The sequence below is a fragment of the Gopherus flavomarginatus genome, chromosome 24 (assembly GCF_025201925.1).
Source record: "Gopherus flavomarginatus isolate rGopFla2 chromosome 24, rGopFla2.mat.asm, whole genome shotgun sequence".
Lineage (NCBI taxonomy): Eukaryota > Metazoa > Chordata > Testudines > Testudinidae > Gopherus > Gopherus flavomarginatus.
Window position 1 is genome coordinate 7,063,093 of NC_066640.1, and position 22,038 is coordinate 7,085,130.

At 57.9% G+C, this 22,038-nt stretch overlaps 1 protein-coding gene across 1 annotated transcript in view; it reads left to right on the top strand.

Moving 5' to 3' along the window:
* Window positions 1-18,132, top strand: part of ADAMTS10 (ADAM metallopeptidase with thrombospondin type 1 motif 10) — a 101,885-nt gene extending 83,753 nt beyond the window's left edge. The window contains exons 16-25 of the mRNA XM_050934449.1: window positions 56-189; window positions 1,743-1,866; window positions 2,338-2,418; window positions 4,998-5,161; window positions 5,634-5,760; window positions 6,751-6,880; window positions 8,014-8,218; window positions 11,349-11,525; window positions 13,140-13,296; window positions 16,137-18,132. Of these exons, the coding sequence (XP_050790406.1) occupies window positions 56-189; window positions 1,743-1,866; window positions 2,338-2,418; window positions 4,998-5,161; window positions 5,634-5,760; window positions 6,751-6,880; window positions 8,014-8,218; window positions 11,349-11,525; window positions 13,140-13,296; window positions 16,137-16,246 (1,409 nt within the window). The 3' untranslated portion in view covers window positions 16,247-18,132. The remainder of the gene's footprint in view (window positions 1-55; window positions 190-1,742; window positions 1,867-2,337; window positions 2,419-4,997; window positions 5,162-5,633; window positions 5,761-6,750; window positions 6,881-8,013; window positions 8,219-11,348; window positions 11,526-13,139; window positions 13,297-16,136) is intronic.
* Window positions 18,133-22,038: the final 3,906 nt, after the last annotated feature.

Genomic DNA, 22,038 nt, shown 5'->3' on the forward strand with positions numbered 1-22,038 from the left:
TTCTCTGGCTGTCACTGTGCTGGAGCAGGTGGAACTGCCTCCTTTTCTCTTGCAGGGGGCGTTAAATCCTGTTCTCTCAACTGCCTGGCCGAGGGCTTCAACTTCTACACGGAGCGGGCAGCAGCCGTGGTGGACGGGACACCCTGCCGGCAGGACTCCAATGACATCTGTGTCAATGGGGAGTGCAAGGTACGTGCTGAGGTCAGGGGGTGCTGGAGGGGGAGCTGGGATGAGGCGAGGGCTCCCCTGTATGCACTCAGACCCTCTCCTGCACTCTGCAGACCCCTCTCGTGTGCCTTGGCTGTGGGTGGGGAGAGCAGCTGCCTCCTTATGGCAGAGCAGTGAAAGAGCACAACCAGCTATTCTCCCACTTGCCCGGGGTCTCATGGACTCAGCATGAGGCCGAGGTCCCAGCTCTGCTGCTGACTCTTTGTGACCTAGAGCAAGTCAGCCCACCTCTCGTGCCTTGGTTTCCCCATCTGCAGAGTGCGGGCAATAGGCCTGAGGTACCCTACCCAGGAGGGTACTGTGAGTGCTTAGCATTACCATGGGAGAGACTCAGGGTCTGAGGCCTCCCCCACGTCAGTAGCGTTGCACTCTGCCCTGAGAAGACAAGCAAAGCCTTCAAGAGCTCTGGGGAAGGTCTGAAGGACCTGAAGGGGCCTGAGAGTACCTCCCGGATCTGAGGGGGCATTGCTACGTGAGCAGGAATCTCTGGGAAGCTGGTGGTAGGCCCAGCTTGTCCCTTCCAGCTGCTGGGGCCTGTGCTGTGAAGGACCCCAGAGCACGGTGGAAGCTTGTCAGGAATCAGCCCATCACACAGGGGCTGCTAATTATAAGCACATGGCATCTCCTCCTTTCTCCCTTTGAAAATGTCGCCTTCTCCCTCTTCCTCATCCTCCCTCGGGGCAGCTGCACGTTCTGCCTCCAGCAGATGAGGGTTCAGTATCAGGGCCTGGAGACACGCTGGCCTGACCCTGCGCCCGCAGTGGGAGGTCCAGGACCCAGCAAGGGCGAAGGGCCCAGCCTGGCTGGAGGCAGGAAGGACCATGGAGCCTCTTCTTGTGAGATTTCCAGCCAGGTGTTGCAGACCCAAGCCCTTCAGATAGCCAGGCCAACACCGGCACATGACAGGGGCTCCTCCACCCTGAACCTTGGAGTAGCCCCATCGCTAGCCTGGGGCTGGCATTAGCCGTTGTAGGACCATAGAGATCTGGGGCATTTCCTTTGGGGAGGGTGAATCCAGCCAGCCATGGAGGGCCAGCACGAGGCCTGTGGCAAGGCTGTGCAGGGGGTAAGGGGGCACCCCTCGTACCCAAATGGCCTGGCCTGGAGTGGGAGCTCCCGAAGCTCCACGTGCCAGGAGCCTTCACGCAGGTTGTGGAGAGGACACGCTGAATCCTGCCCCCGGGAGGGAGGGTGGATTCCATCAGGGTATCCCCACACACACACACTCAGCCCTTCACCCTGGGCGCTCGGGGCGCAGATGGGGAGAGGCAGATTTCATCCTTGGGCCCCATGCTCACGCCCCTTTCTCTTGCCAGCCCCCAGGGGTGGCAGAAAGACAGGGGAGTCGTGCTGAGCCCCCATGGCTGTGAGGGGTAGGGGGCAGGAGTAAAATGGAGGCAAAGGGAAAGTTTGAACCCCCCACATGTGATACCAGAATGGCCGTCTGGAGGTCTGGTCAGTTGGAGGCCAGTGCCCCCTGCAAACAGATAATCCCCCCTGCTCTTTCCCTCCAGCACGTGGGCTGTGACCGCGTCCTCGGCTCTGACTTGAAGGAGGACAAGTGCCGCATGTGTGGGGGAGACGGGAGTACCTGCGAGACCATCGAAGGCATTTTCAACCAGTCCCTGCCCGAGGGGGGTAAGGAGCGTCCGGCCCAGTTGGGACATGGCGAGGCTTGATTTACCCCCCGCTCATTTACTTCTGGTTCAGTGCCTTTATCTCAGGAGATGGGGGGTTTGGATACACCCATGGGCTCCCTTGGGTGGGGTGGCGGGGTTCGGGTACACCTGTGGGCTCCCCAGGGTGGGGGATGTCGGGTACACCCATGGGCTCCCCGGAATGGGAGGGATCATCAGATACACCTGTGGGGTCCCTGAGGTGGGGGTTGAATATGCCCATGGGCTCCCTGCACTAGGGTTTGGATATGCCTCTGGGCTATACTGGGGTCTTTCACTTGATTTCCCTTGGTGGGGTTCAGGACTCCTCCTCCCCACCCAAGTTGTGCTGGGCTCAGGTGGTCTCCCACCCCCAGGCTGCCCCCTGAAGTCTCTCTGATCCCAGCCTGGCTAGGTTTCCCTGCTAACCCCACGTCCTGGGCTTGTCTTCCAGGTTACAGGGAGGTGATCTGGATCCCCAAGGGCTCTGTGCACATTGATATCCGGGAGCTGAATCTCTCTCTCAACTACTTGGGTGAGAAGACAGCAGGGTCTGCAGCCCAGGGGTGATGCTGGGGGACAGGGAGAGTCACAATGGACCACCAGTGAAATCTCAGTTACATGCCCGTTCAGTGCCAAGGCGCCCCTCTCTGCGGGTGCTGGGTGGGCAAGAACTGCCTGGCAGATCTTCCCTTAGAGGGCGATGCTGGGAGGGTTTCAGGTGCCAGCCTGAGGGGCAGTAGTGGGAAGTATTCTCGACACTCGGTAGCTAACCCCTGAGAAAAGCTTGTCCCGTTCCCCAGAGGTGGCATTGGCGGGCAAAGCCGCGGTGCCTAGCGAGGTTTACAGGGCACGATGAGGGAGCTGTTTCGGGGCCGGTGGGGTGTTTGGGTGTGGCGTAGATGTCCCCTATCTCGCTGCAGCTCTGCCTCTGTTCAGCAACATAACTCGACACAAACTCCACGCCCCGGCGCTGGCCCTGGCTCCTTGGCACGTCCCTCGGAGCCAGCATGTTCGGCTGGGGGTTCAAAATCAACTATCTCGCTCGGCTTTCCAGCTAGACGCGGCCTCGTTGCTTTTCTCACGCGATTGGCAGCCATTACAGCGAGGGGAGAGGAAGGGAGGGGAATGTAAACATCACCTGGCAGGTCACCTGCAGCTCTGCCACGGGAGCTTGGCCACGGCAGATTCCAGAGCCTGCACTGAGGTCCCCTGGAAGGGAGCTCCCTTAAGCTGGGGTTTCCCTGCAGTTCTGGGGGAGCAGCATTCGCTAACAGGGCCTGCGCTGATGCCAGACCAGGTAAGGGACCCCTCTGGCTGGCTCCCTGGTGCTGCTTCCAGGAGAGCAGCATCCTGGACCAGAGCCTGCCCTGCTGTCGAACAGACCGGGGCTCCCCATATCTTTCCAGTCCATCAGAAACGAGTTGCTGGTGCATCCACGTCACCGGGGAATGATCCTGGCTAAGGGCAGGCTGGGATTTTACGTCCTCCTCTAATGGGGCCTGCCTGGCTAGGACACTTGTGAGCCCATCACACCTGTGGAAAGGCACCACCCAAACTTGCCTCTGTCCACGGAGTCCCCTGCACTGCCTGCTTGTCTGGGCTGTGCTCGTGAGATTTCCAGCCTGAAGGGGAACGAGTCTCCCCTGCATTTCTCACCGGTGTGGGACCATCCACCCTGCCCCAAAGCATCGTGGGAAAGAGCATATTAATAACAACAAGTGTGTAACTACGAAAAACTTAACCGTGGGCCTTAGTGTAACACACGGGCTTTGTGTGTGTGTGAGAGAGAGAGATGGTGTCTCCCTCTAGTGACCATCCTCTGCGACTACAACAGCCAGCTGCTCACTTGCCATTCCTTTAGCACAGGCTCTAGAACAGGGGTGGCAAACTTTTTGGCCTGAGGGCCGCATCGGGTTTCAGAAATTGTATGGAGGGCCGGTTAGGGGAAGCTGTGCCTCCCCAAACAGCCAGGCGTGGCCCGGCCCCTGTCCCCTACCCCTCCCCGCTTCTCGCCCTCTGATGGCCCCCCCAGGACTGCTGCCTCACCCACCCACCGCTGCTCCCTGTCTCCTGACCGCCCCAGGAGCCCCCACCCCTGGCTGCCCCCCACCGCCCCATCCAATCCCCCCTCCTTCCTGACTGCCCCCCAGGACCCCTGCCCCCATTAAACTCCCCCGTTCCCCTCCCTCCGACCGCCCTGACCTCTATCCACACCCCCGCCCCGTGACCACCACCCCGAACTCCCCTGCCCTCTATCCAACCCCCCCGCTCCCTGTCCCGGGAGGGAGCCGGGCCACGCCGACACTGTGCAGCACAGAGACTGGGTCAGGGCGGGCTCTGCAGCTGCGCTGCCCCAGGAGCTCGCAGCCCCGCCGCCCAGAGCATTGCGCCGGCAGCGGGGCACGCTGAGGCTGCAGGAGAGGGGGAATAGTGGGGAGGGGCCAGGGGTGAGCCTTCCGGGCCAGGAGCTCGGGGGCCGGGCAGGAGGGTCCCGCAGGCCGTAGTTTGCCCACCTCGGCTCTAGAAGCTGTATTTCGGGCCTGGAAGATCTCGAGTGTAGTCTCAGCAGTGCATACGAACTGGCATGTGCTAGGCTGTTGCCCTGGTTACCGTCTCTAGTGCCATCAGGATGGCTGGTAAGCCCTGTCCCACCATGGCATCTTTAGTGGGGCCCAATGGCTCAGGCATAGACTGTGAATTCAGAGACTGGGGGGCTGTTCCCAGCTCTGCCCCTGGCCTTGACCAAGTCACTTAATTTGTGTGCACCTCAGTTTCTTGATCTGTAAAATGGGGACGATGGTACTTCCCTGCCTTGTGACAGTGACTGAAGAGCACTGGATGGCAGGCTAAGCATCATTATGGTGTCACGGGGGGGTAGAGGAAATCCCAGTGCCCAGATACTATGATGAGGGGTGTATTAGAAGCCATGTCCCATGATTCCCATGGCAGAGCTGCTCAGGGGGCCGGGGGCCCATGTGCAGAGTTGCTTTCAAAGAGGATCGATAGCCTCTGAGTTTTGCCCGTTAACTCAGTGCGGGGAGGCAGTGCACGCTGGGAAATAGCTGGCAGTCCCCTCCACACTGAGGACCCTCTCCTTGCCTGTCCTTCCAGCGCTGAAAGGGGAGAACGACGAGTATTTCATCAACGGGAAGCTCTCCATCGACCCACCCAGGCGCTTTGACATCGCTGGGACGACGTTCCACTACAGGAGATCTCAGGATGACCCCGAATCGCTGGAGGCCTTAGGACCTACCAATGCCACTCTCATTGTCATGGTTGGTAACGGCCCTTTCTGTCCCCCTGGCCTGCCTGCCTAGCCATGGCTAAACCATCCCAAGCGATTATCCCGTCCTCCCCCGGACACACGCACCAGAGTTAGTGCTGATCAGGGATAGAGGGACACCACAGGGGCCAAATTCTTCTCAGATCTCCGCTCCGGAGCAGAGGGACCATTACACCGCAGAGCCAGACTTTGGAAAGAAATCGGGCTTTGGCTGCTCTGGCTCCGTGGTCCCTCCTGATCACTGCTCTTCACGCCTCTGTGCTGCCCTGCTGTGCTGGGCCAGAGTCGATGGATATCGACTCCCAGTGGTTTCAGAGCTGGGAAGGCAAGGGAAGCCCAACAGGCCTTGAAGAGCTTGGAGAGCCTGGTGAGGGTCCTGAGACACACCACAAGACTGGCCCATGGTCACACTCGGCTCTGATGGCTCATTGGCCCCAATGCACTGACAGCCCCTTTCTCCACAGGTTCTTGTGCGGGCAGAGTTGCAGGAGATTCAGTACAAGTTCAACGCGCCCATCACCCGAGGTTCCTTGACCCAGTACTCCTGGCACTACACCCCATGGACCAAATGCTCAGCTATCTGTGCCGGGGGTGAGAGGTTTGACTGTACTTTGGCAGGGGTAGCGGTATAGTGTCTGCAACTCCCTTGACTTCCAGGCACAAGACACCACGCACAGGGACTTGCTTTGGGAGCCATGTTGGTCTAATGGGGCTCTCAGACCAGGAACTCCCACTCAACTGCTTGCAACTCGGTGTCAGTCAACAAGGCTGCATGGACAATAGGTGTTGTCACCTATCCTGGGCATTGTTCTTTGGCTGAACCCCAAGAGTGGCTGATAAAGGTCACTGGGTTGAAATGATACCCTTGAAATTCAAGAGCGTGTGTTAGGCAGGAAGTTGGTCTAATGGTCCCCTCTGGCCTTTAAATCTCTGCATCTGTGAACTGGTCCTCCTCAGACAGAGATTTCCCAGAGTCCTTTGGGTCATTCTGGTGGTTTCTGTGGGGTGTCTGAAGCCGTGGTTTCTGTGGGGTGTATGCAGAACCTGGCTGCAAGAGGCTGAGCAAATATTCAGAAGAACGCAGAGGCAGTTTCACAACCAAGGTTGAGCGATCTTTCAGCTTTTTTGTTAGGGTCCTTGGTTTTGCATGGGGCAGCAGTTCTCTGCAAGGGGAGTGCAGGACAGCACCCCACTCCTCCCCACTGCCTTTCCCTAATCCTGCTCAAAAAAAGAGATGCAAAACTTTCAAAACCAGTTTATTTTTCTGGGTGCAGGAACCCCTTAATCAAATGCCTTCACATTTTCTCTACAAACTTTGCCCTGGGCCCTGACCTACCAGTTTTCAGCCCAACCTGTCAGGTGTTGTAGATTGTAGAGATGATGGAAAACTTGGCTTTAAATAGAAACTTAGGGGCATCCCTGTCTAGTGATTGTGCCCTCCTGTAGACGCCGAGTGAGCAGCTGGGCTGTGCATCGCGCCTGCTGGCTAGCCAGCGGGGGACGGGCTGAGCGGTTCTAGACTCTGGCACCAGGATAGAGCTATTTCTCTCTTCTCTTTCCCTTCCTCCACCTCCCCCACAGGCAGTCAAGTCCAGTCCGTCATATGCAAGAAACAGGCCGACAGCTCCACAGTCTTCAACCATTTCTGTAGCCCTGAAACCAAATTACCTGAGAAGCAGAGGCCATGCAACACTGAGCCATGTCCGCCCACGTGAGTGTGGTCACCAGTCTGGGAAGGGTATCTGCTGTCGGAGATCACACGGCATGGGGCGGCTGGGCTGGGGAACTACTGGTGGGGTTCTTAGATGGAGAAGCAGGGCTGGATTGAGGTGGAGAATGGATTTGGTGCCTGCTCTCTCCCTGAATCAGGAAAGCAGGTTCCCCCATCTTTTTTTCTTCCCCTGAGTCAGTTCCCGTCTTTCTTCCCTCTGGGAGAAAGGCTGATCTGTTCCAGACATGGCCACAGGCACCTGGGTGGAGTCACATCCAACCTCGGGGGGTGATCATCATACTCAGCAAGGCACCACTGGGCTCCCTAGAGGAAAGGTGTCGGAGGATGGCAAGGGTGTGGTATTATGTTATCTTTCTGCTCTGTCACTAATAAGAAGATCCAGTGCTTTTCACCTCAAAGTGCTTCACAAAGGAGGACAATAGCATTGTTCCCATTTTACAGAGGTGGAAACTGAGGCACAGAGCGGCAGTGACTTGCCCAAGATCAGTGGCAGAGCCAAGACTAGAACCCCAGTCCCTGTCTGGGGCCCTTAGCCACCAGACTAGTGCAGGTGATGGGCTCACCGAGTGTGTAGCTCTGCTGGCCAGAAGGTTCATCTGTAAAGCAGCATTTCTCTAGAGTCATTGTCCCCCCTCTCCCTGCAATATTAGCACCAATGCTCTGTGCGTCCCCTTTAGAAACATGCACAGACGCAGCCTCAAAAGTGGGTGTCACTGTCCCCGCTCTACATGGGGAAATGGAGACATGCAGAGATTAAAGGACCGGTGCAGAGCCAGTCTGTGCGAGGCTGGGAGGAAGCTGGGTATATGCAACAGCCTGTGGGAGCCAGCCTCTCAGCCCAGGGAGGGCCGAGAGCCTCAGGCTACAGCACTTGTATAAATAGCTCTTTAGCTTCTGGACCCGAGCTCCAGCCTGATCCACAGCCTCAAAGCTCTGGCTACTCGGCTGTTTTCAGAGCCCTGCTAGCCAAGTCCGTCATCCTGGGCTCGGAGGCTCGCTGCACGGGCTGTGCAGATGTAGCTCAGGGCTGCGGCTCCTAGTGCTGGGCTCAGACAACGGCTGCCCACGGTCAAGCCTCGCTCCTAGCTGCCAGCGCTTGTCTCTTTCCCCAGCTGGGTGATCGGGAACTGGTCCGACTGCAGCCGAAGCTGCAACGAGGGCGTCCGCACCCGCAGCGTCGTCTGCCGGAGGAAGGTCGCCGCCACCGAGGAGAAAATCCTGGACGATGGCTCCTGTGCCCAACCCCGGCCCAAGATGCACGAGCCCTGCAATAACCAAACGTGCCCCCCAGAATGGACTGCTCTGGACTGGTCAGAGGTAAGGGCTCCTTGTTCACACAGGCTCTCAAAATTCACTGGGTCCTTTCAGCTTGGGCCCTGCTGTGCTCCATTCATTAGAGCAAGTCAAGGCTCTCCAGGGCCTCTGGGGGGGTGGTTCTCCCCCATGCAGGGCACGGTCCTGCACTGACCAAGGTGATGGACTAGGTGGGACCTAATGGGGCTTTGCCACTGGGTGGGAACCTGGGTGATTTCAGTGTCTGCCCCACGCTGAGCACCTAGGCTGCATTAGGTCCTAAGCATGTCAGAACGGCCAGATTGGGTCAGATCAATGGTCCATCTCGCCCAGTATCCTATGTTCCATAAGCAGCCAGTGCCAGGTGCTGCAGAGGGAATGAACAGAACATGGAATCACCAAGTGATCCATCCCCTGTCGCTCATTCCCAGCTTCTGACAGTCAGAGGCTAGGGACACACACAGCATGGGGTTACCTCCCCGACCAGCTTGGCTAAGAGCCATTGATGGACTTACCTTGTTCTTTTTTGGACCCCATAATAATGTCGGCCTTCAAAACATTCCTGGCAACAAGTTCCACAGGTTGACAGTGGGCTGTGTGAAGAAATACTTCCTTCTGTTTGTTTTAAACCTGCTGCCTATTCATTTCATTGGGAGACCCCTGGTTCTTGTGTTATGAGTAAGGCGATGTTTTAGTCATGGGTATTTTCTGTAAAAGTCATGGACAGGTCGCAGGCAGTAAACAAAAATTCATGGCCCGTGACTTGTCCATGACTTTTACTATATAACTCTAACTAAAATTTGGGTGGAGGCTGTGGGTGCTCTGGGAGAGGGGTCCGGTGGCACCGTGGGTGCTGGGGGAGGTGGCCCAGGATCCTGCTAGTGCTGGAGGGGGGGCAGTGGCACGCAGCCTGGGACCCCCACTGATGCTGGGAGGAGGAAGGTTGACGGGGCCGGCAGGGGCTCCTCACCCGGTCCACATGTCCCTGCAGCTCGTAGGCAGTGGAGGGGCCAGGGGGCTCCGGGCGCTGCTCCTGCAAACAAGTGCCAGCTGCACAGCTCCCATTGGCTGGGAACCACAGCCAATAGGAGCTGAGGAGCGGGGCCTGCGGGTGCAGGCAGCTCGTGGAGTCCCCTGGCCCCTCCGCCTAGGAGGAGCTGCAGGTCCATGCCAGTGGGGGCCCCTCGCCCCAAGGTAAATGCCCCCCCACACCAGCCAACCCCCTGCCCCTAGCTCTGAGCCCCTCCCACACACCCAACTGCTGCTGCTGCTGCAGAAGTCATGGAGGTCACAGAAAGTCATGGAATCCATGACCTCCGTGACAAACTCGCAGCCTTAGTTATGAGAAAGTGTTAGTTACTCCTCCTTATTCACTTTCTCCACCCCAGGCATGATTTTATAGCCCTCGGTCCCATCCCCCCTTTGCTGTCTCTTTTCCAAGCTGAACAGTCCCAGTCTTACTAATCTCTCCTCATACGGAAGCTGTTCCAGCCCCTGAATCATTTGGGTTGTCCTTCTCGGGGCTTTTTCCAGTTCTAAGTTCTGACATCCTCCAAGCTGGGAGGGCCAAGCCTGGGGCTCATTAGCTGACTTGTCAAGGTAGTGTTACCGCAGACTTTTGAGAGCTGAGAGAGCACGGAGGGCCAGGACGTCCCTAGCCTGTTATGACCGCAAGTGAAATGATTTTGGAGTCTCCGCTCTGAGTGCCGAAGCAGCGAGGAGGGAGAAAGTTCGCTGGCTTAGTGGCTTGTCTCAAGAAGGGAGAATCCGAAGGCACTGAGCTATCGCTTTAGAAACTCTGCTCGAAGAGCTCCCCGCCCCCTTCGAAGCAAGGCCCTGTGTGGCACCGAATTTAAAGAAGGCGTCGTTATTCATTATTTTATTTTTGTATTACTGGAGCCCCTAGCAGCCCCAGTCACGGCCCAGGACCGCACTGGGCTGGGTGCCATACAAACAGTAAAAGGCTAGTCCCTGCCTCAGAGAGCTTCCATTCTGAATAGACAGGCGACACCCCTGGGGCATAGACGGATGAGGGAGTGCAAGGAAACGATAAGGCTCTCCTAGCCCGCGTGACAGGCACTGGCCTCCGCACAGCAGCCGCTCAGCTGTTGTCAGGCTGCTGCCTTTGGAGAGGACACCAAGATGCTAATACTTCACAGTTACTGGGCCAGATGCTCAATGGGTGTATATCGGTGTCGCTCCATTGACTTCAGTGGCGCTGCGCCCGTCCACAGCAGCTGAGGATCTGGCTCCCTACACACCGCTCCTTTCTGCAGAGATCTCGAAGCGCTTTAGCCAGGCATCATTATCCCCATCTGACAGATGGGGAGTAGAGGCCAAGTCTCCTGATCCCATTGCTCTAACCTCTAGCCCACGTTGCTGCCGTTCTCAGTGGAGGAGCTCAGGGCAGAGCACCTCCAGCCAAACTGAGATAATTTAGCTTGGAGAGATCTGACTGCAGTATTTAAACTAGCCAAGGGTAATCATCAGTTTCCACTGGCTTTCTCTGGAGTTACTGGAGAGATCAGAAGGAGGGAATTAAAGGTGGAATTTCCTGCGGAGAAGCGATCAGATGCGGCAGGCTGCTATTCATGGGAGAGGGGCCGAACGGAATGATGGGGTCAGATCTTAAGCTGTGGGTTGTCGGAGTTGCGCAGAAGTCAGTTGGAACTACATTGCGTTCTAGCAACTGAGGACCCCACCTGCTCTGTGTAACGTCATGCGTGAGCCTGGGCTGTGCCCGATAGGGCGTGCTGAGCAGGGTGGGAGTACCTTGAGCTCACAAACTCAGCTGTGCTAAGGGAGGGGATCCCACAACCATTGGAAGTTACCTGCATGACCCCTATTGGCCTCCCCGAGTTGGGATCTTAGAATCCTAGAAGTGGAAGAGACCTTGAGAGATCATCTAATCCAGTCCCCTGCACTCATGGCAGGACTCAGTATTATCTTTGTGACATGGTGCCTTCTTCACTTGGGCATTGGCAGGCTGAAATGCGTGGGTGTCAAAGGACATGGGGGGGGGCTGCTGTTGCTCAGACCTTTACCTTGTACACCCTTGGGTGGAGAGCGAACGGGGAGATTCTTCTCCATACCCCCTGAGATCAGTGTATCCTTTCTTCCCTGTGCACCCTAAATCTGAGCCTGCCCCTTGCAGTGCACCCCGAGTTGTGGGCCTGGTTTCCGCCACCGCATCGTGCTTTGCAAAAGCGGCGACCACAGCACGACTCTGCCGACCTTGCAGTGCCCAGAGAATACCAAGCCCCCGATCAGCATGAGATGCAACCTGCGACGCTGCCCGCCCCCGCGGTGGGTGACTGGCGAATGGGGAGAGGTACTGAATGATCTCCTGCCAGAGTCCCAGGGATTCCCGGCCCACTCTATAGCCTTGGGGTGGGGAAGCCAGGAGATCTCCCAGGTGGGACCACCAGGGGGTGCTGCACCAGAGGGAATTGAATAATGCAGCATGGGTGGAAAAGCTAAAGTGCCAAGGCCGCCAGGCAGACACTGACTGACCGCAGCAAACAGCCCTGCCCCAGTCCCTTTGCCCACAGGCCCCTGTCAGCCTTAGAGCAAGGTCTGCCCTCCCCTGTATCCATACGGCCCCATCTGGCTCCTAGGACACGTCTACATGGCAATAAATAACTTCTTGCTGCGGAGCTTGAAATAGCAGAGACGAGATGCAGGCATCCAGGCTGAGACCCACCCTCCTCATGGGGTCCCAGAGCCCAGACTGCAGCCCGAGCCCAACGTCTGCACAGCAATTAAACAGCCCCACAGCCCAAGCCAGCCACAGCTGTGCCATGTAGACGTGCCCTCGGAGTCTGCAGACAGACACCGGGCTGCGTGCCGGGCAGTGCTCTGCTTCCAGTGGTTGTCAGCGCAGCGGTGGACATTGGCTCCTGACCAGCCGGGCTACTCTTGCCTAGGCCTGGCTGGAGTCCCTGCTCCATGGGTTTGCTGCCCGTGCCCCTGGACTCCTCTCTGCTGGGCTCCGCTGTCTGCCCTGCACAACTGCTCAAGCCTTGTCTCTTGCCCAGTCACTGGGGTCCCTGTGCTGTCTACCCCCCTGGGCAAATGAAATGCCTCCCTTTGCGAGCTCGGAGCTGCTCCTTTGCCACCTTTGGGGCTCCCTCTCCCTGCCCCCCTTCCCTGGGGTAGGTGGAGCATTCAGGCTGGCTCGTGTCCCAGATGCCAGGCCCCCTCCTAGAGTCAGCTGGGCACCTTCTTCCCACTCAGCCCTGAAGTTTCAGCACCTGCTTCTTCCCTGCAATGGGGAGAAGTGGGACGAGGAGGCCCCAAGCCATAGCCAGGTGGGATCCGGGCAGATAAAGGGGAGAGGTACCCTTAGGTCTGCTCCTCTTCCCTTCCCAAAGGGGACCCTTATTTACCTGGGCACGGCTGGTGTGCCCACCCCCTTAGCATCTCAGCCCCTTCCCCAAGAGCCCAGGAGTCCAGCCTTCAAACCCCTCTGCTAGCAACCAGTAAGCGATGTCCAGCCGGGGAACTCAGCTGATGGATCTTCCCTCCACTCAGGCACAGGCAGGCTGTCTCTGCCTCCGTGGCCTAGGCAGTGCCCCAGTTACTGATGGGGGGTGGGCGGCTGGATTAGCAAACGTACCGAGAACTGGGCTCTGTAGTGCAGGGCAGGGTGGGGGTGGAGGGTTGGGCTCTCCAACATAGCAGCTATTTAGGGGTGCGCAGGGGGAGGGCTAGAGGGCTTGGATCAGGCCTATACAGTCAGATGGCCTGCAGTGGTCAGCTCCATGCACTGGAGTCCCTGTTGCCAGCTGGAAGCAGCAATCTGCAGCCATCAAGGGTTGGGTTAAACACACTGGCCAGGCTGCAGCCCTGGGAGAAGCCAGGCCCAGGCCCCTCCCCATTAGCAGGGTGGTGTTAAAGAAGAACTGCAGGGGAGCTCTGACTCTGCACTGTCCCCCCTCCCCAGTGCTCTGCGCAGTGTGGCCTTGGCCAGCAGAGGCGCTCCATCCAGTGCTTGACCCACACTGGGCAGCCGTCCGGCGACTGCGGGGAGAACCTGAAGCCTGCGGGCATGCAGCAGTGTGAAGCTAGGTGCAAATCAGGACCTACCGAGAGCCCCGAAGGTACTGCAGATACAGGAGAGAGAGCTTCAGATCTAAATCCTGTCCATTGCTAACAGCCGGGGTCAAAATCTCCCCTCTGGGTCTGTGACCCCAGGATCCCTGCACAGAGCAGTGGGGTCTCAGTAAGGGGCACTCACTCCTCTGGGTCAGCGCTGAACCAGGCCCCCTGGATGGGGCGTGGGGGCGCTGTCTGTGCTGCAGGGCGTGGGGTGGGGTCTCAGTAAGGGGCACTCGCTCCTCTGGGTCAACGCTGAACCAAACCCCCTGGATGGGGCGTGGGGGCGCTGTCTGTGCTGCAGGGCATGGGGTGGGGTCTCAGGGGCGCTCGCCTCTCTGGGTGAGTGCTGAACCAGGCCCCCTGGATGGGGCATGGGGGCGCTGTCTATGGTGCAGGGCATGAGGTGGGGTCTCAGTAAGGGGCACTCGCCTCTCTGGGTCAGCACTGAACCAGGCCCCCCGGCTGGGGCATGGGGGCGCTGTCTGTGCTCCAGGGCATGGGGTGGGGTCTCAGTAAGGGGCACTCGTCTCTCTGGGTCAGCGCTGAACCAGGCCCCCCAGATGGGGCATGGGGGTGCTGTCTGTGCTTCAGGGCATGGGGTGGGGTCTCAGTAAGGGGCGCTCGCCCCTCTGGGTCAGTGCTGAAACAGGCACCCCGGCTGGGGCATGGGGGCGCTGTCTGTGCTGCAGGGCGTGGGGTGGGGTCTCAGTAAGGGGCGCTCGCCTCTCTGGGTCAGCGCTGAACCAGGCCCCTTGGCTGGGGCATGGGGGCGCTGTCTGTGCTCCAGGGCGTGGGGTGGGGTCTCAGTAAGGGGCGCTCGCCCCTCTGGGTCAGCGCTGAACCAGCCCCCCGGCTGGGGCATGAGGGCGCTGTCTGTGCTGCTGGGCATGAGGTGGGGTCTCAGTAAGGGGCGCTCACCCCTCTGGGTCAGCGCTGAACCCAGGCCCCTTGGCTGGGGCATGGGGGCGCTGTCTGTGCTCCAGGGCGTGGGATGAGGTCTCAGTAAGGGGCGCTCACCTCTCTGGGTCAGTGCTGAACCAGGCCCCCTGGATGGGGCATGGGGGCGCTGTCTATGGTGCAGGGCATGAGGTGGGGTCTCAGTAAGGGGCACTCGCCTCTCTGGGTCAGCGCTGAACCAGGCCCCCCGGCTGGGGCATGGGGGCGCTGTCTGTGCTGCAGGGCGTGGGGTGGGGTCTCAGTAAGGGGCGCTCGCCTCTCTGGGTCAGCGCTGAACCAGGCCCCCCGGCTGGGGCATGGGGGCGCTGTCTGTGCTCCAGGGCATGGAGTGGGGTCTCAGTAAGGGGCACTCGCCTCTCTGGGTCAGCGCTGAACCAGGCCCCTTGGCGGGGGCATGGGGGCACTGTCTGTGCTGCAGGGCATGGGGTGGGGTCTCAGTAAGGGGCACTCGCCCCTCTGGGTCAGCACTGAACCAGGCCCCCTGGATGGGGCATGGGGGCGCTGTCTGTGCTCCAGGGCATGGGGTAGGGTCTCAGTAAGGGGTGCTCGCCCCTCTGGGTCAGCGCTGAACCAGGCCCCCCGGCTGGGGCATGGGGGTGCTGTCTGTGCTCCAGGGCATGGGGTGGGGTCTCAGTAAGGGGTGCTCGCCCCTCTGGGTCAGCGCTGAACCAGGCCCCCCGGCTGGGGCATGGGGCGCTGTCTGTGCTCCAGGGCGTGGGGTGGGGTCTCAGTAAGGGGCGCTCGCCCCTCTGGGTCAGCGCTGAACCAGGCCCCCCAGCTGGGGCATGGGGGCGCTGTCTGTGCTCCAGGGCGTGGGGTGGGGTCTCAGTAAGGGGCGCTCGCCCCTCTGGGTCAGCGCTGAACCAGGCCCCCCGGCTGGGGCATGGGGGCACTATCTGTGCTGAAGGGCGTGGGGTGGGGTCTCAGTAAGGGGCGCTCGCCTCTCTGGGTCAGCGCTGAATCAGGCCCCTTGGCTGGGGCATGGGGGCGCTGTCTGTGCTGCAGGGCATGGGGTGGGGTCTCAGTAAGGGGCGCTCGCCCCTCTGGGTCAGCACTGAACCAGGCCCCCCGGCTGGGGCATGGGGGCGCTGTCTGTGCTGCAGGGCGTGGGGTGGGGTCTCAGTAAGGGGCACTCGCCTCTCTGGGTCAGCGCTGAACCAGGCCCCCCGGCTGGGGCATGGGGGCGCTGTCTGTGCTGCAGGGCGTGGGGTGGGGTCTCAGTAAGGGGCGCTCGCCTCTCTGGGTCAGCGCTGAACCAGGCCCCCTGGATGGGGCATGGGGCGCTGTCTGTGCTCCAGGGCGTGAGGTGGGGTCTCAGTAAGGGGTGCTTGCCCCTCTGGGTCAGCGCTGAACCAGGCCCCCCGGCTGGGGCATGGGGGCGCTGTCTGTGCTCCAGGGCATGGGGTGGGGTCTCAGTAAGGGGCAGTCGCCTCTCTGGGTCAGCGCTGAACCAGGCCCCCCGGCTGGGGCATGGGGCGCTGTCTGTGCTCCAGGGCGTGAGGTGGGGTCTCAGTAAGGGGCGCTCGCCCCTCTGGGTCAATGCTGAACCTGTTGCCTTAGTGGGTGGAGGGTGAAGTGGCTCCTGCATGTACACTTTGTCCAGCTGAGCCTGCCAAGCACTGGGGGACCCCTGGGAGGAAAGGCCTTGATCTCCCTGTAAGATTCACCATCCCGAGCTCGGTTCATTGCCCTTGTGTGGGGTTCACCCCACTTGCTCCTTGTCAGCCAGTCCCTGGAGCCTGGGCCCTGAGCAACAAAACTTTCCAGGAGTTTGGGGCAGTTCATCTCGTGGGGGGGGGCTGCTCTCTACCCTATGTATGTAGTCTAGACTCCCCCTCTGTGCCTAGTGGGGTCTCTAACCCTATTCCCTCTGGGCTCCCTTCAGAGTGCAAGGATGTGAACAAGGTCGCCTACTGCCCCCTGGTGTTGAAGTTCAAGTTCTGCAGCCGGACCTACTTCCGACAGATGTGCTGTAAAACGTGCCAGGGGCATTAAAGGAGCAAGGCGACCCCTGTATGAAAACTGGAAGGCGAAAGCAATGCCGGAGGGCAGCCGAGCCGTGCCGTTCCCCTCCACCCCTGACCCCCGGGAATCTCCAAAGGATTCAACCCAAACACTGGTCGTGCTTCTGGAGGGAGCCGGCGACACCCCCCCACCCTAACCCCACAAGAACCCCAGTTAAATCACTGACAATGCGTGTGCCACTCCGGAGACAGGCAGCACAACGCGCGGGAGGAGCAGGGAGATCTCTGCGGCCACAACGGAGCCGGTCACCGTGCCGGGAGAGGGCAGAGCTGGGGACAGCGTGGCAACAAGGACATTACTTGAAATTCTGACATTTGTTATTTATTTAGTAGCACAGCTGGGTCCTGCGGGCACCAGCCAACAGCCTCCAGAGGGTGCCAACAGCCCTGCCCGCCACACTGGGGAGGGCAGGGCGGTTCTCGACAGCCAGTCAGCATGCTCTGGTCCTGCCCTCGTCTTGCTCCGTGCCCAGTCTCCTGAAGGGCATCGCTGTCCGCCTCCGGGAAACCAAGCATGGCCCATGGCTGCCATGGCACTGGGAAGCAGGCCTTTGGCAGGGGAGGGGGATTGAGCAAATGGAGCAGTCCATCCTGCCCTGCTCCAGCAGGAGCCCAGAGAGAGCAAGAAGAGGAGAAGGATTTTAGCTGTGTAGTGCATCAACCTGCCAAGGACAACCCTTGGCTTGTGCCTTTGGGCTTTTTTGTGATGGATGAGGCAAGGCTGCTGGGGCGGGAGGGGCAGGATTGTTTGGTTCATTCAAGCCTTGTCTCCCCTGGAAGGCTCTGTGGATGACTGGAGAACTGGTCAGATACTGATTGTCCCCAAGGAAGTGACACCGGATGAATTGGGAGGGGAAGGTGTGTTAAAAACATTGGTTTTCTGAAGCCTTTTATTATTATTTGTATCACAGGGGTGTACCTAGAAGCTCCAGCTGAAGTCAGGGTTTTGTGGTGCCAGGTGCTGTATGTATACATAAGAGACAGACGAGCTTCCAATCTAAATAGACAAGACAGAGAAAGGTTGGAACTGGAAAAAAGGAGGAAGTGATTTGCCCAAGGTCACCCAGCAGAACCAGGAATTGAACCTGAATCTCCTGAATCCCAAACAAGGTCCCGCCTACTGCACCCCACTGCCTCCTGCAGCATGGTGCCTTTGCAGCAAAAAGCACAGCTTTCTCCTATCAAGGTTCAGTTAGGACTACGAGCGCTCCCAATCCACTTCTCCAACCTCTCTGTGGAGCACCTGCAAGAGAAGAGCACACTTGACATTCCTCCACGTCACGCTCAATCAGATTCCGCTGCTGTGCTAACAGGGGTGTCATCGTCCTATGATTTTCCCCAGCTCTCCATAGAGTCTTCCAGGAAAAACAGGGCTAGACAGGACCTGAGTTTCCAGTGTGAAAAGAACATGGATTTTTTTTTAAATCACATTTTTCTGCATCATAATGAAGCAACACAAGGCCCAAGCCCGGGGGATCTGTTCCATTTGCAGGAACAATGCAGGAACGATGAACATCTCTCTCCTCCCTTGCCCCAGTGTCTCTATTAATATACCTGCTACAGCATCATCATCCACTCACCAGCCAATCACAGCCTCTCAGGTGCTGGGTGGCTCCTGATAGGCTGGTGCGTGGGTATTAATTGTCTTCCTTCCTGGTGGAATGTTCCATTCCAACACTTACTCTGGGGGGGGTTGTTTTCACGATTTTATATAAATACATTATAACAAAAAATTGTTTAAAATACTAACTGTGAGAAGAAGGTGCAAAATAACGGCATGATCTATAATAAAGGAGTAGCTACCATCCCGGGCAGCTTCTGGTCCGAGTGTCATTGCTCAGCTGGCCCCGCACCTGCCTGGATGGCCTGGGGCCTTGGGCCGGGCGCTCAGCTGCGTCCCAGTGGCCCATTCCAGGCCGCCCTCCCCCACCCTGCAAACTCACCCCCATCCTCCTCCAAACTTGGGGAGCAGGACGTGTTTTGGATTGACACAGGACTGCGCACCTTTGCCATCCCTGTCCTCCCTGACCTAACCAGCATTGGTGGGGTTCCCCCATAACTCCCAGGCAAGAGAGGATTTAAAAGTGTTTACTATCACGGTGGGGAAGTAGACTGAAAAAATTCCTCCCCGTGGTCTCTGGAGCGGCCTGGGACAAGGCGAGCTCTGGATCCCTAGAGGTGCAGAGGAGGGTGGATGATTGCTAAGCCTGCGGGGACTGTGGGCAGGACGTGTTGCATTTACGCCTGCTTTGCCTCCTTCATTCTGCCACGTGACTCGCCCACTCTTCCCTTCCCCTCCTGCCTCGTCATTGGACCCCAGCCGGCTGCTCCTCGCAGGATTGTCTCAAGGCCTCAGCCCATAGGAGCTTCTCACTCATCTCTGGAGCAGACGACTCCGATCCCTGCACCATACACACATGCCACGACCCTGAAGGATGGGCCAGGATACCACGGTGAGTGGCAGGAGTATTTTACCTAGATTCTGCCTGGCTGGAATGAGAAGAAGGGCTGAATGCAGCAATCAGGCAGGAGCGAGCTGCCAAAGCAAAGACACTGAGTCTGTGAGAAAGTTGCCAGCTCAGCTCAGCATCCTGAGGCTCCCAAAGAAGTTATATGGCCAACTCCATGCGCTCAAAAATCAGGAATCAGGCCCTCCAAAATCACAAGATTCTTTTAACTAGTAAAGGGACGGGGCTTTTAATTTGCATTCCCATTTCTGAGCCTTTCAGGTGCACTCACCTCACATTTCCCATCGCTGTTGCCATGAGGGCTGGAACCTTTTCTTTTGAAACCAACGTGGGGATTCTGACAAACTAGCATGATTCCAGGAGCTGGGGCTTTAAACAAAACCCCAGATATCACCAGCGCTGGCAACACTACTTGCCTCTGCCTAGCAACAAGGATCAAACCTGAGGTGCTTCAGGAACTGGCCTGGCTGATTCAATAACTCTCACGGTTGTCCTACCTTAGATGTAGCCAGATCATCTCAGGGAGACCTGCCTGTAGGAACCTGCGGTGCGGTGCAGTTATCTGCCACTAGATGTCCCTCCGCATCAAAGCACAACACTCCTCCAAGCCTGAACCAGTTCAGAGGCAGGAAATTCTGCTTTCCTCTTGTTCCATATGAGAGAAACAAAAAATCAAACCATCCCTCACTGTGGCCAGATTGCCCAAGCAGAAGGCTGGGTTTTTTAGTGCCATTTTATAATGTTTCCCATTCTTTCAAATGTAACAGCAAAGCCTGAGACTCTAAATGACCCTTAACTGCAGTGGTGGAGCTAAGGACTTTCGTTCGTTTGATCACCTCTAGTTCCAGCTTCCCCACTGGCCAGATTTATGGCTTCTTGAGTTTTATGGGTGTTACCCCAGCTCCCCTTGAAAGGCATCGAAATTCCCCATCCCACCACCTTCCAGTGTTTCAGTGACCCCCTCACTGTATTGTAGAAAAGGTCCCTGCACAGCATGATCACCCTGTGTGCAAAATGAGATCTTGAACCTCTAAGGGCCTGTCTGTACTGGGGATGTATGTACTGATGTAGGCACAGCTCTGCAACATCCTTCCTCCCACCCCCTAGTGCAGACATCCTGCACTGATGCACTACGGGGCTGACCCCATCTGGCTTACTCTGATTTGCCGCCGCGGTGTAGAACTGCAGGGATGCAAATATCCCCAGCATAGGCAGGCCCTGAGATCCTGGTTGCATGCTAAAGAATTGCAGGTACGGTGGGTCCCCCAGTGGCATTTAGGGGCTGGCATTATAACCCTGTTCTTACCCACAGGTAGGGATTTGTCAGCGGGCAGGCGGAAGTTAGGAGACTTATTCCAAAATATGGTCCTGTGTGTGGAGCAAGCGACACTGATCTAATCAGTAGCAGGAGGGTGGCCTGTCCCAGTTCACCAGCATCACGCTGCAAAGACACAGAAGAACAACGCCCTTGTTCCATGGGTCTTGCTGTAGTTTTCAGAGCTTGGTAGTTCAGTTAACCCCGGCTGCTTGTTTATTCTGGGTTCCTCCCTGCCCGGGGAGGGCGTGTCACAGAATCACCCCTTTGCTTGCAGAGATATAAGATGCTCCTGAGATAAGCTCTTTGCACCTGCTGAGCAAGGACGACAGCAGTGCATGTGCCTTTCCAAGCGATCACACGTACAATCCAGCTCCTCCTTCCACGGGTGTTTTTTCTCTTCGCCAAATGCTGATAATTATACCGAATGAGTGATGGCCCCCAGCTGTGAAAAGGAGCTAGTCAGGGCAAACGCAAGCCAAAATGTTCAACCCTGAGGGCTCACAGTTGGACCCCTAAATCCATAGGTGCCCTTCCCCCGCTGGCTTTCCACCGGGCCTCATTTCCTTAAAGAGCTTTTCAAAGCCCAGTCTGAAATAAGCAGCCTGATTCCCACCCCCAGCTCCGGCTGGTTTGTGCACATTCAGTGCCTCGCAAATCAGGCTGCCTCTCCATTCGGGAGGCTGCGTCCAGCTGGAGGGGTCTCGCCCCGGGCAGCCGAGTTTGGACGGTTTTGACGACAGCTCATTTGAACGACAAGTTCCGCTGCAGGACTTGAGTCTGGTAAATGAGCAAAACTCCAGCGAACCAACAAAGCAACTGGGACATTTTTGCCTGTTTACCTGCTTGGAGGTCACTAATTCCTCCTGGGTCAGATTGGACAGTATCGGTTCCTGAGCATCCAGCTGCACAAGGCTATGACAATAGCCCAGTTACAAGAGCTCTCGTCTGGTTCGAGACGCTGCGGCCTGCACCCCAAATGGTGATGGGCCACGTTTCAATCTGTGCTAACGCCCATGGGGGCTGAGCGGGTTTGTAGCTTCTGCTTGGTTATGCTGCGACGGGTGCCTCTGATCATCACAGAGGGATTTGAGACTAGACACAATAGGCGTTTCTAAAGGCCCATCTCTGTCTGGCTATTTATAGTGCTCCGCACATGGGTGCACCTCAATGCCGGCCATTTCCTGTGATTGTGAGTGGTTCTTGGTTGATCATTTCCCGTTGTTTCTGCCCAGAAAAGGTTAGCTGGCATGCAGCTCTCCTGCTGCCTTAGGCGTGTCAGTTGGCTGGGATTTGGTTTCCCAATCTCCTGTTCATCATAGACACCCGCAGAACTGACCAGCATGACATAACCCTTTAATGTGCCACCATTGGTGCAATGAGGCACACATCAACACAAGGCACAGCTAACCCATGCCCCAAAAGGCCAGCCCTGTCCAGCCCCCTCTCTCCTGCAGGTTGAGAAAAAGGAAGAGAAAGTTCAGGCCAGTCTTATTCGCTGGGCCCATGAGCAGAACCGCTCAGGCACTGCACAGAGGACAGCTCCAAAGGACAAGACAAGTCTCTCCCCAGCACAACCCAGCGTCAGTGTCCTCCTCCAGTGGGGACAGCAAAGCTGGTCGTTATCCGCCAGTCCTTTCCTTGTTGATTTTGCCAGCAAGATCAGAAGCAGCTTTTTGGGGTTTTACAAGAATGTGGAGCCAAAGAAAGGCTCGCAAGCCCCAAACTGCCTTGTTTCACCCCAGCCCCAGCCCTGCCTCATTTACGTTTGACTCAGCCACTTTGCCTGCCCGCCCTGGGCATGAGTGTCTCTAGGTGGGAGAGGGGAGGCCCGACTCCACAGCCCAGTGCTGGACCTCTCTCGCGAGGCTGCCGACGAGGGGACAAGTGTGGGGCTCCCCTAGGAACTGCAGCGAGTTCGCCCACACTTTGCTCGGGTGTCAGGTTGGCACTGGCTGGAAAATAGACACACACACACAC